This window comes from Homalodisca vitripennis, chromosome 5 (assembly GCF_021130785.1).
Source record: "Homalodisca vitripennis isolate AUS2020 chromosome 5, UT_GWSS_2.1, whole genome shotgun sequence".
Lineage (NCBI taxonomy): Eukaryota > Metazoa > Arthropoda > Insecta > Hemiptera > Cicadellidae > Homalodisca > Homalodisca vitripennis.
Window position 1 is genome coordinate 9,697,164 of NC_060211.1, and position 15,092 is coordinate 9,712,255.

A 15,092-nucleotide genomic window follows, 5' to 3' on the forward strand; every position below is an offset into this window, starting at 1 on the left:
TTTAGTGGCCAGTGGTGCTGGCCTTACGAGCTATGGACGTATATCTTGGCCATTACAGCTGGACAAACGAGTTGAGATAACATTATGGCAAAAATTAATTCGTGCTTCCAACAAAATGGCGGCGGCCAGTAGAGCTGGCCATACGAGCTCCAAGGACAAATTATAAATACTGCCTTACGGTAAGGCAAACGGCCAATTATTGCTATGCACTATGGGTACTCCCATTACAGTTCGAGGACTTTAGCTGCGCGCGTGTGACCTTGAGTGTGTGGTGATAGGCGGGAGGGGTGGCGGGGTAGCATTATGCGTTGCGTCCCGAAAACATTTCCTGTGACTCATGGGTAAAACTCTCCTTTCAGGAATCGTATTGGCCCAAATAACTCATCACACTCACTAAAATCAGTCTTTTTTTGTGACAGTGCTGATTGTGGTGGAATTAAATAATAAGAGAATACCAAATAATAGAATAATAGGACTTATCCTTGTTTTTCAGTTGTTGTAGTGTTGATTAACGTGTTTTTGAAAATAACGTATTTGTAAATACTAATCTGCAAATCGAAATCGTGAGTTTAAAGTCGTTTAAGAGATTGTTGCGCCTTCATCTCAGCGGCTAGCACGTAAACGCGACCCGCCACACAGATAGCTTTTATTTGTTGAAAGGGTAGTATTTGGGCCCTACGAGCACAGCTAAATTCCTCCAACTGTATGTGCAAGCAACCACTTACCCAGCTGGTGCGGATGGCTCAGAAATCACATTCCTTATTAAGCCCAGATCAAGTGTTAGAGATGACTTTCTCTCTTTACCCTTTGACTTGACTGTAGTCTCAAGAGGGCTATTTACATGCAATTTGTTTATTTCCAATTGATACAGCATAATATATTCACTACAAATCACATAGAGAATTAATAAGAATAAAAACAATCAATGGTAGTATGTGTTTTCAAAGGCAGGTCCTTCAAAATAAATTGACCATCAAATCAATTCAATCATTTCATTTTCATTGATTGGTGTCAGTATGAAAGTCAATCCCTTACACAAGTGTTACCAAGTTACCTTACAGTATATCCATTGTGTGTGCTAGTCCTAAGGTAGTGTTGGACAGTCTCTGTTAGTTGCACAATATGTAGATAACTTACGTTCCATTGTTGTTTTATATAATAAAGATTGTTTTTAGAGAGTGTGTTACTTATATTCTATCCTGCTACCAGAAGAATAAATAACTGTATAAAAAGCCATTAAAATGATACAATTTTTACCATCATTTATGTTGAATTGTTGTAGAGTTTGATTCAATTTTGCATTTCAGATAAAGCTTTAGAAAATTGTTTGTCCATATTTTAGATAAAATTGAGGATATGAAAAACAATTGTAATGTGTCAATTAAAAGCATTTGGATATTGTATATAATTCTTATTGGGCTAAAAGCTAATAAGCTTATTTTAATCATGTCTAAAGAAAATAAATTGAATTTTTATTGTAAATAAACTGAATTGAATACTTTTAAATGTAATTTAGTTCTATAGTGAACTTATGTTCTCAAGTTAAAATGTTCCTTGCTCTAGAGATTTAGCTTGCGCTTATTTCCAAAATCCAAGGTTTTACACTGAGCTGTTACATGTTCTTAAACAAATCAGGAAGTTATATTAGAATTTTGTATTGAATTAATAATTCTCTTGTGTACAAAGAGTGCATTAAAACTGTATAAACTTGTCTCTGATATACAAGTGACTAATTATTCTCTGTTTAAAGTCCATTGCTGATTAACAACAACCGAAATATAACATTTTGAGAATGGTACATGCCCTCTTCTACAGGCGTGAAACCCTTGTAATCATTACGACATGACTCACTAACACAGCAACTCTAGGACATATAAATTCTCTAAACGTTATGTTTCTGTTACTGTTATACAATCTAATGATGGAAAATTTCTGTAATCCTGATTATTCTCATTTTCAACAATGACTTATAGGAGATCCTCTCTACCAAGATGGTTCTTTAAAATAGCCAGCTGTAGTTAAACTGCCTTGAGGTATACCTCAAGAACAATGTTAAACTTCAAACAAATTCTGAAAACCATTAAAAATATGTATTGACAAAACCAGTGTTTGGATGTGAAATAATCATATCTTTAAGATGAGACATTTCTCATATTTCTACAACTGAAAATGGTCATGAAAGCGTTTGATATTAAACAAACACTAAGGACCACCAGTACAGCCGGTTCTTAAGTCAGAATTACAACTTTATTTAAAAAGGCCATATAGATATGTTTACCAGACAAAGATCTTCCTTATCAATTTTTTTTTCATGACTTGAGGCCAACCTGGTAACTATCTACATTTGTTCCTTTTACAATTTTGTTTTATTTTGATAGGAAAAGTTGAGTGGCAAGTAATTTTAATGGGCGTTTTTATAGAGCTAAGTCCCTCCTCCCTTATTTTTCTACCAAGGATATAATTTTACACTTGTAAATAAGCTATCATTTCTAAATTGTATTGGACATATATATCAAGGAAAATAATTTTTAACAACTGTATTTTGTTGTTTTATTTATAAATAGTTTTATCACAGTTTCACAATTGAAAATTTTGTACACAATATTTGTATAAAATAAATTATGTATTGCTATGGTAAAAAACACGACTATTTAACAGCTTAAAATCACTCAAATATAAGTAAACGTGATATAGTTTATCTTAAAGTACCCAGTATAAATGGATGTAGAAATGCACAGTTCCACTGGTCGCAAGTTTCATTCATGAAGATCAAAATGGAAAATTTTGTGTTATTTGTACAATTTTTGAAACCATACATATTCTCAAAAATTATTAATTATTTTATCTTAACCATTTTACTTTTGAAAAAGAAACAAAACTCATCTAAAACAACCAATTTATAATTGTTTGTATAGCATTTATAATGGTTTATTAGTAGTTCCACTTTGTGATTGATGTATGATATTGTACCATGCCAAAAATATAACCACTGTTTCAAAACTTTTCAAACTGTCAAATACGTTTTCTTTGTTCTCAATCTGAGAAATAAAATTATGTACCTGAAAAAAATTACAATTCATGATCAGTTTGTTTTTATAATGACTCATTTGAATGTATCAAATGTCAATTAAATAAAGAAGAAATATTACACACCAAAAACCTAGATTTTTCTGATTAAACTCTAATGGCATTTATCTACAACGTGCCAACACTTCAAAAAATTTAAAACTAATTTAATTTATCAGTTTCAAAATTTTATTTCTTGGTTACGTTTAGAAAACAGATCAACTAACTTAATTTCATAAATAATAAAATGTCTATTAATAAGTTACTAGTATTGTTTATGAAATTGAAACTGATAAAATCAAGCAATTTTCTTAATATTTGGAAAAGTTCGCAATTTTTAGATATGCGTAATTGGAGAAAACACAATATGTCTCAATAGTTTGTTTTAAATACAATTTTTTACGTACTTACAATAAAAATGTTACTGAAACCACCACTCGGCACGTTTTAATTTATCAACGATATTAAATTCACAAGGTTAGAATTTGTTCGTCAATAGTTGCCTCGGTTATAACCAATCAACAAAGAATACTTTAAGTACTACTCATATTAGTTGCATTTTTTTTGTTTTTGTAATAAGATTACTTATTCAAGCTGACCGATTAGCTTTGTTAATTAATCAGAATCTTCCATTCCATCTGAATCGTACGCCAAAACTTTATTAAAACCCGGTAAAGACTGTTTCTTAAATGTGGTGTTGAAACATCGCCCAAACACGGACCTGATGATAGGCTGTGTCACGTTGGAGTCTGTGGTCACGTCCATGGGCACACTAGAAGATGCAGCACTGTGGTTCATCAAGTCCACACCTGATACACCGGCATGACACATGCTATTAGCCACAGCGAGCGGCGTTGGTGAGTGTACCGATCTGTCGAATCGTTTTGTCTGGGAGTTAGGATCGCCATATTGCTCCATCTCCTCGGTCTCTTGATGCGGCCGTTTCCTCGTGTTGACAGCAATATTCGCTCTAGAGTTTGTTGCCACGGAACTCTCTGAAGACTGCGAAAGCGACTGCGATGTGCCAGACTCGCTCAATGTTGACACTACGTAGTTGGCTTCGTATACAGTATCATTCTTGACAACAAAAACTACTGGTCTGAAACAGGAATATATAACATTAAAGTTCAATCTTTAACCCTCCAAGTGTCCACCAACAATATTTTTGACAACTCTGACTTTCACTAAACGTTGTCATCATCAAAAATTTTCGTGTACTAAAAATTATAGTCTACATCATTTTACATCAGCTGTTGTTTCCAGTGAAGTGCGTTTGCGTTGTTTGTTGTTGCTCAGATACAAACATTTAATTTCACTGTTTACAGTCTATTTTGTCCTTGTTTTCGTTTCAGTTCATTTTTATGTATTTACTTATTGTTGCATATGATATTATAGCATGTAAATAATTGTATGTTTTTCACAAAAGTCATTATTTTGACTTTTCTTTATTTACATAAATATTATGAATTGCTAAAAAAACTTACAGAAATGCATATTTCTATGTTCATGGCAAAATTTGCTACAAGTAGGTTATTCTGAATGTTCTATTGCTACTATAGTTAGTATGATATAAAAAGTAAGAACATTGTTATATCAATGTGTTATATACAACTACGGCAAGTAGGAAAAAAATTCAAATGCGCACTTATCCATATATATATAAACATGAATTAATATAAACAGTTCAACATTATACATTTCTGTCTTCAGTACAAAATTTTCTACAACATGGCTATTCTGAATTTTGAATATATGTAAATATTTTAAATACATGTGCATACTTTATTGCAAATTTTGATTTTATTTTGATTTTTGTTAAAACTTTTTAAAATTTCTAATCTAAGAAATTGGTTTTTCTAACTTCATAGTTACATTGTCTGAAAGGACAGTTCTTTACAAAAAAAAATGTGGTATGTAACACTTTATATTTACATTATTATTTAGATTTATGATAAATTTTACAAGGGCAATCTGCAAAACCTCACAAAACGGGTATGCATTTTACAAAATATGATGAATATTGAGAGGGTTAAATGTGACATCCATTTTAGTATGAAAATTAAGTGACTTCAACTAAAAGAGATTAGAACTGGATACTGTATATTACATTACACTTATTCAGTTCGGCCACTACTGGTACAGCTAATAGAAAACGGAGATGCAAGACAATATTGCTTCATCGTTAGTTGCAAGACAATGTTGCTTCATCGTTAAATACAAGAAGTGTAAAAGAATATGCTTCATCGCTAGTTGCAAGCAGTTAGGTGGAAGGCGATACTGCTTTACCGTTAGTTAGATGCAAGGCGATACTGCTTCACCGTTAGGTGCAAGGACGATACTGCTTCACCGTTAGATGCAAGACTGTACTGCTTCACCGTTAGATGCAAGGTGATACTGCTTCACCGTTAGATGCAAGGCGATACTGCTTCACCGTTAGATGCAAGGCGATACTGCTTCACTGTTAGGTGCAAGACGATACTGCTTCACCGTTAGTTAGGTGCAAGACGTACTGCTTCACCGTTAGGTGCAAGGCGATACTGCTTCACCATTAGATGCAAGGGGATACTGCTTCACCATTAGGTGCAAGATACTGCTTCACCGTTAGATGCAAGGCGATACTGCTTCACCGTTAGATGCAAGGCGATACTGCTTCACCGTTAGGTGCAAGGTGATACTGCTTCACCGTTAGGTGCAAGACGGTACTACTTCACCGTTAGATGCAAGGCGATACTGCTTCACCGTTAGATGCAAGGTGATACTGCTTCACCAGTTTACATGCAAGGCGATACTGATTCATTGTTAGATGCAAGGCGATACTGCTTCACTGTTAGGTTGCAAGGCGATACTGCTTCACCGTTAGTTAGGTGGAAGACGATACTGCTTCACCGTTAGGTGCAAGGGGATACTGCTTCACCATTAGGTGCAAGGTGTACTGCTTCACCGTTAGATGCAAGGCGATACTGCTTCACCGTTAGTTAGGTGCAAGGCGATACTGCTTCACCGTTAGATGCAAGGCGATACTGCTTCACCGTTAGGTGCAAGGCGATACTGCTTCACCGTTAGGTGCAAGGCGATACTGCTTCACCGTTAGATGCAAGGCGATACTGCTTCACCGTTAGATGCAAGGCGATACTGCTTCACCGTTAGATGCAAGGCGATACTGCTTCACCGTTACATGCAGGACAATACTGATTCATCGTTAGAAGGAAGACAATATTGCTTCATCGTTATCTTTTGCCTAAAGTTTGATAACAGCCTCATACGTTGAGGAGTGTAAATTGTATGAGCTTCACATTAATTGATGTAGATCTCAAGATTTTTTTTGTGATTCATTAAATTAAATATACTTCCTTTAACCGCGTCTAACAGAACTCAGGGCTAGAATACATTAACTGAACGAGTACATCTTAGTGTTACAAGCCTGGCAAGATATTGACTATAGATAGCATGTGTACTACCATATTGAATAAAAGTCACACTAAACCCACTGTATCTCTAAAATAAAAATGTATGTTTTTTTTTTTCAAAATTTTACCAAAACCTGACCATAAGTTTATATTAATTTTCAAACTGTAAAATGTTTTATTACTGGTTACAATAATATTGTAAGACTATCTACTCGTTATACTTACCTCCCTGCAGTGCTGAAATAAAAATGAATGGAAAGACCAGTGTATTCCGCAAAAAATAGAACTGCTCTCAACTCTTTCAGGCAGAAAGTGACAGAGGTAGGGGCTCCTATGTTGTAACCCTCAAACTCGGTTGGGTACATCCCGATTTCAGTCTTCAGAGCTTTTTTTGACTCTGTCAACAAACGTTATTTTACAAACTTAAATTGTAACCAAGTCTACGAATTAATTTCTTGTAAGGAGTATCAAATAAAAGATTTTCTATTTCTTTTAAACACAAAATTTATTTTACTTATATAAGACATTCTTTGCAGTAAATACCAAACATTACTGATCTATGATGCAGGATGAAAATTACAAAATTGTTACGATATGTTGCATTTAAAGAGAAGATGTAGCTTAGCTCTTAGCATTGATTTAATTTCCATCTTTTAAAACATAATCTTTAATAAATAATCCAAAATATCCTCCTAGAATAAAACAAATGCCTAAAGCTTTGTATAAAAGGAAAAATTAATATCAAGAGAAAGTCAAAGGCTGGCGGTTCATATTAACAGAAATTTGGTTTTTATTTAACACTGTAATAAATCATCAAACACATTTTCCTAAAACTGGAACAAAATCCATATGTCTAAGTATTATGAAAACAAGTACATGAATCATTAGAGGATGCTTTGTTTGAAGTTTGTTTTTGATGATGAAAGGATTGTGAAAGAAACATGATTTTCTGGACATTTGCCATCGTTCAGTGATACACAAAATCCAAAATCAGTAACACTGACTACCAGTAACTTTCTACCTGCTCTTCTAATTTTATCTGATAATTGATAGTCACATAAGGGATTGACAAGAATGCAAATTTATCACTATTTTGATTTACTGACTCAGGAACTATTCTTCTGGTTCATTTGCACTTATTTATTACTGATTGAGGGTATCCATTACGTCTAATAACTGATTAAACTTTCTTAAATTTCTCTTTTAATCCATCTTTATCTGAGCATAAGCTCTTTGCTGTATCAAATAATGAGTAAGCCACTGCTTCTTTGACAGATTTTGATGGTTTGATTGATAACTTAAATATTTTCTTGTATGTGTTTTCTTTCGACAAACTGTAATCTTAAGGACATCCCTATCTCTTAATACACACATATAGAAAAAAGGAAGCTTGTTTTAACTGAGCTAAAGCCAAAGCTATTATTAAATTTGCTCTATTTCCTCCATAAATATATTCACAAAAATAGGAGGCAGTGGAGAACCCATTGCCATCCCATCATCTTGATGGTAAATTTGACGCTATAACTCAAAATAATTGCATTGAGTGCATAGTTCTACTAGTTCCATAATTACTGGCACAGGAAGTTAATGGGTATAAATTTTCGGGTTGGGGTAGTTTTGAGTTCTGTGGTTCTTCGTCAGAGAATAAGCTAACAATCTCTGAGGAAATTCCATAATGCGAGTGATTGTAATAGGTAGATTTCTAAGAAATCTACATACAAATATTTTGATTATTCAATGTAGTAAACATACTGGTCATCTTCCGCAGAACAACGACTTGATTGATGACTGAAGTGACATGTTTCTTGTATTTAAATCCAATTTTGTACAGTAATTTTTAATTAAAATTAAAATTGGTTATAACAATAAACACTTTTACAAAATATCATTTGCTTAAGTCACATTTCATCAAAACACATGACATTTCCTTGATTTGTAATTCATATTGTAGTTATACAAATAAACGAATTATTATATTTTGTTTATTGTATTATATCCTTATACTCAACTGTTTTTCTTTAAGCTTGGTTAAAAATTTACAAAACTGGCTACTTTAAAATCTGCATTTCTTCTGCTTTCAAAAGACCATAACTATGAAATTTAAAATAATTAACCTTTCCAAAAATCAAACACATCACCTTAATAGTCCAAATTACAATATTCTATGAAAAATGTTTTCAAATTTAGCAGTATGTCAGAATAGGATCTAATTTACATTTATGCAACTTAAAGAAAATACTATTTTCTGTTATTTTATAAGAATTAAAATTTTATTTAGGAATTTTTTAGATTTAAGTAACCAATTGCTATATTACAGAAACATATTAACCCTGTCATTAGATTTATAGTTCAACCAAAGATTGTATTATTGTTATAAGTTTGAATTGTTAAATTTAAAGTATCAAATCTATTTATTTCGTAGAGCTCAATGTAATTTTTGCCAAATGTACATCAATGGTGAATGTCAAAAATCTTATTAATTATAATTTGAGAGCTCAATTGTTTGTAATAATTACACATATTTACCTATATTGTTCTCCACGTGGTTTCTTAGAAGTACCTTTTGTGGCATCACGCATAACGTAACTTCTGGTTCGTTAGCTCGGAAATTTTTAACAGCAGTCATGAGCAACTTAGGAGATGCTGACAACCTATTCTGGCAGTCTTCTTTGGAATAATTTGCCTAAAAGCAAGCCAAAAACAGCTGATTAACAAGTCACTCATAGGCTGAATATTATCACAGTGCATACTAGTTTGTTAAAATTAGCTACAGAACTATAAATTAATGTGAATAAACTTAAAATGAGGACAAAGCTTAAACAAGATAATTAGTATAGTATGATTAATTAAAATTATTACAAATGTAATTAATACAGTTTATTTTATTATCACAATTGATTACTCTTAAATTTATTACAAGCTATTAGCTGTAAAACTGTTGTAAGAATAAAATGGCGACATTAAATTATTCATAGTACCCAATAGCAATAAGTTTTATATATTAGTTTTGTAACAATTTAAGAATGACAAACTTGATTAGTTTTGTTCAAAATATGAAATATTATTCTTTGTATGGTATGATGATCTTATTTAATATCTAGTCACAATATGTATGCAAAAGAAAAATACTAAAATAATTATGAATGAATTATTAATATTAAATATCCATTGTGTTTATTATTGACATAAAATTACTGTTGCAGAAAATCTTAACAGACTTTTCAGACAAACCTTTAAGAATTGTCTTAATATTGCCCAATATATTTTCTTATGATTTGTTATTATAACATATAATTAAACCTTTGAAAATTCTAAATTATTATGTCAGTGACATTAGAAATAATTTCAACAAATAACAATTATGATAGAACAACACAGTTAAATTTCTTGATAAAATCAAATAATAAACTATGGATATTTTATTATCAGTACAATTAAAAATGTGGGGGTAACATTTTTTAATTCTTTAAATGAATTTTACATGAAAGTATAATTACCTGTAATGTTTCACTCTCAAGAATGGGGAGAAAGTGTGTCTTTGTACAGCCATAGGAATAACGAAGTTGAAAAACTACTTTTGTCCCATTTGGATCAAGTCTTATTTGGCACCATTCAACCATACGTTCGCCGTGTTGTGACTTGAAAACTACCAACAGAGACTGAAATAAAAAGTGAAATATATGATAAAAATATCTATATCAATGGTCAAAAATTCAGTATTAACAGTAAAATTAGATTTTCTAGTTTTGTAAACAATTTTACTCTATATGACCTGCTGAAATGTCTTATGAGTATGAGGAGAGGTCTGAAAAATAAAATCTTCTGAAGTCATAACAGAAAACTTTACTCATACAGATAGAGCACAAAATATATGTAAGTTAAGAAAACTTAAATAAACAAGAATAAGCTGTTTATGGGTAGTATAAGAGTACAACTTCTTTTAAACTTTTTCTAGCCCGTCCCAACAGTGTTAGTCAAATACAGGCCTAATTTTTTAAAAGTATAGGATATTAATATTCTATAAGAATATCCATCAAGATATCACTATATAAAAATTTCATTATTTTCTCAAAAACTTCCAGGTCGTTCAATAAATTCATAGTTGATAATAGCCAATAAGTTACCTTCATTGCAATTTTACATCGAAGAGCCTCCTCGTCATCATCTTCAGTAAAATTGAAGGAAGAAAAAAATGACTTAGAAAAAGAAAATGAGGCATACGCTGACTCTGCCATGTTCACAGTTCTGAATGCTAAATGATCGTTTTGAGGTTCAATAAATAAATCATCTCCAATTCTTCCCAATGAGTGAAATGCTTTTGCCAAAACTGTAAACAAACAAGTATAAAAGTAAGATTTTAACATGAGAGTCTCGATAGGATAGAAAGAGCAAACTTAAATTAACCAGACTAGAAGAATATTTCTCTTCTTCAAGAGATATTAATACTATGATACTGATGTATTACTGGTTAAGATTACATGGCAATTTCCCATACATTGTCACATTGAGAACACATTATTGTACAATTCAATGTTAAAAGCAGTGCAATCCTCCAGTTCTTCCAAACCTTTAAAAGAAGCAATACATTAAATACATAAAAATCAATTAAAACAAATTAATTAAACCCTCCTTTACAACACAGATATAAGAACTTCCTAAGATCAACAATAATTTTTTAATTCATCATTAATCCCAAAAACTCATCCACTTCATAAAATGGGTGTTCCAAGAGGGAAAAGCCGATTTGTCTTTTGAAAATACCAAATGGCAGTGATCTTAATTATTTGGCAGTGCATTCCATAATTTTGGTCCAAGAGATATTGTTGCTGATGAATATTGTTTGGAAGTCAGTTTTTTGTTACAATATTGTTTGTGCCCCTTGTGTTATATTGGTGGATGTTTTGATATGTTAAGTTGTTTGACTATACTAACACACAATATTATAAATAGTTCATGCCATTTTATATATATAATTTTATATATATATATATAGCCTACATAAACAGAAAAAACGGATAGGGTACGATAAGCGGACCCGGTTTTTCATATCGAAGAATGTAATCATCGATACCTAATATTCGCATCTCAAATCCTAGACTATCAATCGATATAAAAGTATACGGAGTCCGCAATAACAAACATATGTTTTAAATTAAAATGTAAATTTAATATTATCAGTGATGAAACAAATTATTATAACCGAAATTAAGAAAACTGAAGACGACCATATTTGCTCCTCTCACAGTTACATTTGTTTCTTTCCCACAAATTTCACATAATGGGTTTTTTCGGTAGGAATCCTACATGTTGAAGCCACGAAAAACATGTCTTATCATCTTTCAAAGCAATGTTGTGTAGTTTTCTAAAATTGACTGCCATTCTTAATAATCAAATGTTACTTATGTAAAATTGAAATATTAGTACCTTACATGTGTATTATTTGAAAGTGTTTACAGCTGTTAATATAGATTATTTAAGTAAATTGTTCAAAATAACTAATTAGTATCGATTGATTATATCGATGGTTATGATTGAGTATATTGTTTGCCAATTTCGATACAAAAACCCGGGTCTGCTTATCGTACCCTACCCGAAAAAACCTTTACACATAGTAAATATCACCTACTATTCTTCTTTTATTTTATTTTATTTTACATTCCAACGTAAATCTCCATTTTTTAAATTTGAACAAAGCAATTCTAGAAAAGTAAATAAATATTTAAAATAGATTACGGTAGGTTGTAACATACAAAAGAATCCTTACCATTAATTAGCAATGCAGATGAAAATGTACACGGTGAATAATTGGTATGAATATTGGTGTGTGTATACATACAAATTAATTGCAACAACAAAGTAATTTTCCCTTTAATTGAATGTCTCGTGATTTTTGTCTTGAGCACCACTACACTGTCCTGGAAAACGTCAACAATTTAAACAAAACTGTTTCCAGACCATCTGTTTCGGGCCATCGTACTGTTTGCTGTATAGTTACTGCGGTGGTGTTGCCTGATGGTGGTGTTGCCTGACGGTGGTGTAATATTCTAGTAGTATTACACTATAAGTTCTAGGGTTAAATAGGTACAAGTTGGATTGGTGCTGGAAAACCCAAAATATGAACCAAATGATCCAATATAATGAAAACGGGTCACAAAAACAAAGAGGTGCAGAAGTATTTTGGTTTTAGTTCCTTGATATTGTTTTTAGTTCAGTGTAATTATATGTTTTTAATGAATACAGCATACAACTATTAATTACTGTATAAATTCGTTAAAATAACTGGCTACCATATAGTATCAATTTATACAATCAGTTATTTGTGTATACCCATCACTGAATTATAACCTAACTTAACTGATGATAGAAATTGATTATTTAGAAGCTCCTCATACTTAAGTCTGCCTGTTAACACAAGGAAAAAAGCTTCAGTTGAAAGTAAATATTGAAAACTTACACGATTATTGCATAGTAAATCACATTTGTATAACCATGCCAAGTTGTAACTAAACAAACAACTACTTTTTTCTGCCTGTTGGTTCTGGATGCTCTTTAAGTAAACTAAAGAGCCATTGACAAGCATGCTCGCTTTGGTGCTAGGGTCAGTGTCTTGATGCTAGAGGCTCAAGAGTATAACGACTGGTGGTCTTGGAGCATAGGAAAGTAAGTGTGTCTGGTAATAATAGTGGTAAAATCTGTATCGTTAAATTAATTATTGATGATTTTGTTAAGCTAAGGTTTATTTCATATATATTTTCAATTATTCTAATGTTAAATATACTGACTAGAATTATGTTTAGTTATTAATATAATTAAGTTTAATTTTTTATGAGGTTAAGTAGTACAGAGGACTTGTCTTAACTTTAGTAGTAATTTATGATTTTTTCATCAGTTATTGAAAAAGAAAATATTCCTTTACAAAACTGTTTGGACTTGGGGACTTTCACTCCAGACAAGTGTCTCAAATAACAATACATGTAGAATAGACATTATCCAAATATTTAAATAAAAAATCCTACAGAACCTATTTCAAGCCCCTTGGTATGTAAATAACAACATATTGGAAATATGTCTAACATAAGATCGTTTAATTTATTTAAAAACATAGGACTAAAATATAAACTATTCCTACCTTTGACATTATGGCTAGGTATAACACATTTCATCCTAGAGCTCAATAAAATATCATACAAATAAATATTGGAGAGCTCAGAGCTAGGTACAAATTTGCAAAAAATTCAGTACATTTCATATCCTACAAAAACATTCTATTTCTTAAGACTAGATAATTTTAATTACACCTATTCCAACAGTATTATCTACGTAAAAGTGAGACAACCAAACAAACATAACAACATAACCTATAAAATTTCCCGGGCAAAATACATTTCTATTTACAACTTTGATGTTTTTTTTTTTTTTTTTTTTTTTTATCTTTTTGTTTAGCGTTAAGGCTAATAGGCTTTGGGGAATCCATGAAGCCTCGATGTGCGATAACTATTATTCTGTGGTTGGTCATGTTAATAAGGTATTCAGCAGTATTAGTCAATCCATATACATGTATATCTAATAGACATAATCGAAGATATTAATGGTAATACATGAATGTTTCAGTAGTGTACTGTAGTGTTTCGTTAGTCACTCAAAAGATGGGAGTTTGGGAATCTAAGACATAGGTGGGAAGATAGGGAATGGTGGGGTGTTAGGAGAGCTTCTCGCCAGGGGCCCATCAGGCATTCCTATCCCGAAAGGAAGGGCCCTCGGTTGAAGTGCCTATTCCCAAGGTTACATGTATGTAGTATGTTGATTTCTGTTGTGTATAATTCAGTTTAGTTATATCCTTCGTTTAATTGCAACTAGAAAACTATTTAGTTCTTTGAAAATTTGACTATCATTGGTTTGTAATACTCTACATAAGTTCACATTATTTAACCCAAAATTGTTTACTAATTAATTTGAAATTTGTGCTTCTAGCATGGTCATTTGCCGGGCATCTGAAAAATATATGCTCTAAAGTTTCGTTATTACCCAAAGTACATCTTAAAGCATAACGGAGTAAAATACTTACCTATAGTAAAAAGACTACTATTTGTATTAGCATGTCCAACTCTTAATCTAAGTAGGTTAACTATCTCCCATCTTTTAAACTTGACATTTTTGAACCAACTTTGTTTTGGGACTGAATCTACAATTTGTTTGTACCATTTTGCTTTATTTGAACCTAAAAAGTATTCATTAAATTTAGCATGGTATAGTATTTTTTGATACGCCTTAAAATCGTCAAATGTATGTTAAATTCTACAAGTCTGATGCCATCTGTTATTGCTTCCTTAGCTAAACTGTCCACTTTTTCGTTTCCAGCGATACCTATGTGACCCGGTATCCACTGTATAATGATATTTTTCTTTGTCACTAATATTTCATAAACTATTGTTATAATAATACTTTGATTATCATTATTCGACCCCTCCATGCTTTTTTTCTATGGCTATTACTGCAGCTTGAGAATCAGTTAAGATTATAAAATCGTTTGTTATTTAGATTACTTATGTGTTGAATACTTTTCAAAATTGCTACTAAACTCCGCAGTATAACTTGAAGAGTACTTATTTAAAGTATATT

The 15,092-nt window shown here is 31.7% G+C and overlaps 1 protein-coding gene across 2 annotated transcripts; it reads right to left on the bottom strand.

Annotated features, from left to right (window-relative positions):
- Positions 1-2,536: 2,536 nt before the first annotated feature.
- On the bottom strand, positions 2,537-13,876 carry LOC124361785 (cell cycle checkpoint control protein RAD9A). Of its 2 annotated transcripts, XM_046815758.1 has the most exons (7): positions 13,603-13,876; positions 12,238-12,388; positions 10,598-10,800; positions 9,971-10,132; positions 9,000-9,156; positions 6,699-6,870; positions 2,537-4,165 (listed from the first exon to the last, which is right to left on the bottom strand). In XM_046815758.1, exons 1-7 carry the CDS (start codon positions 13,609-13,611, stop codon positions 3,682-3,684), a joined length of 1,338 nt encoding a protein of 445 aa, XP_046671714.1. In that variant the 5' UTR covers positions 13,612-13,876; the 3' UTR covers positions 2,537-3,681. The 2 variants fall into 2 exon arrangements, with proteins under 2 accessions (XP_046671714.1, XP_046671715.1); XM_046815759.1 differs by lacking the exon at positions 12,238-12,388 and having other exon boundaries at positions 13,603-13,875.
- Between the last annotated feature and the right edge of the window lie 1,216 nt (positions 13,877-15,092).

What these genes read in the sequence shown, in the direction of transcription:
- LOC124361785 (XM_046815758.1), bottom strand. An exon ending in GATGTAAAATTGCAATGAAG is followed by an intron (nt 10,133 to 10,597) that starts GTAACTTATTGG and finishes TTTTTATTTCAG; the next exon opens with TCTCTGTTGGTAGTTTTCAA. An exon ending in TTGAGAGTGAAACATTACAG is followed by an intron (nt 9,157 to 9,970) that starts GTAATTATACTT and finishes GCTTGCTTTTAG; the next exon opens with GCAAATTATTCCAAAGAAGA.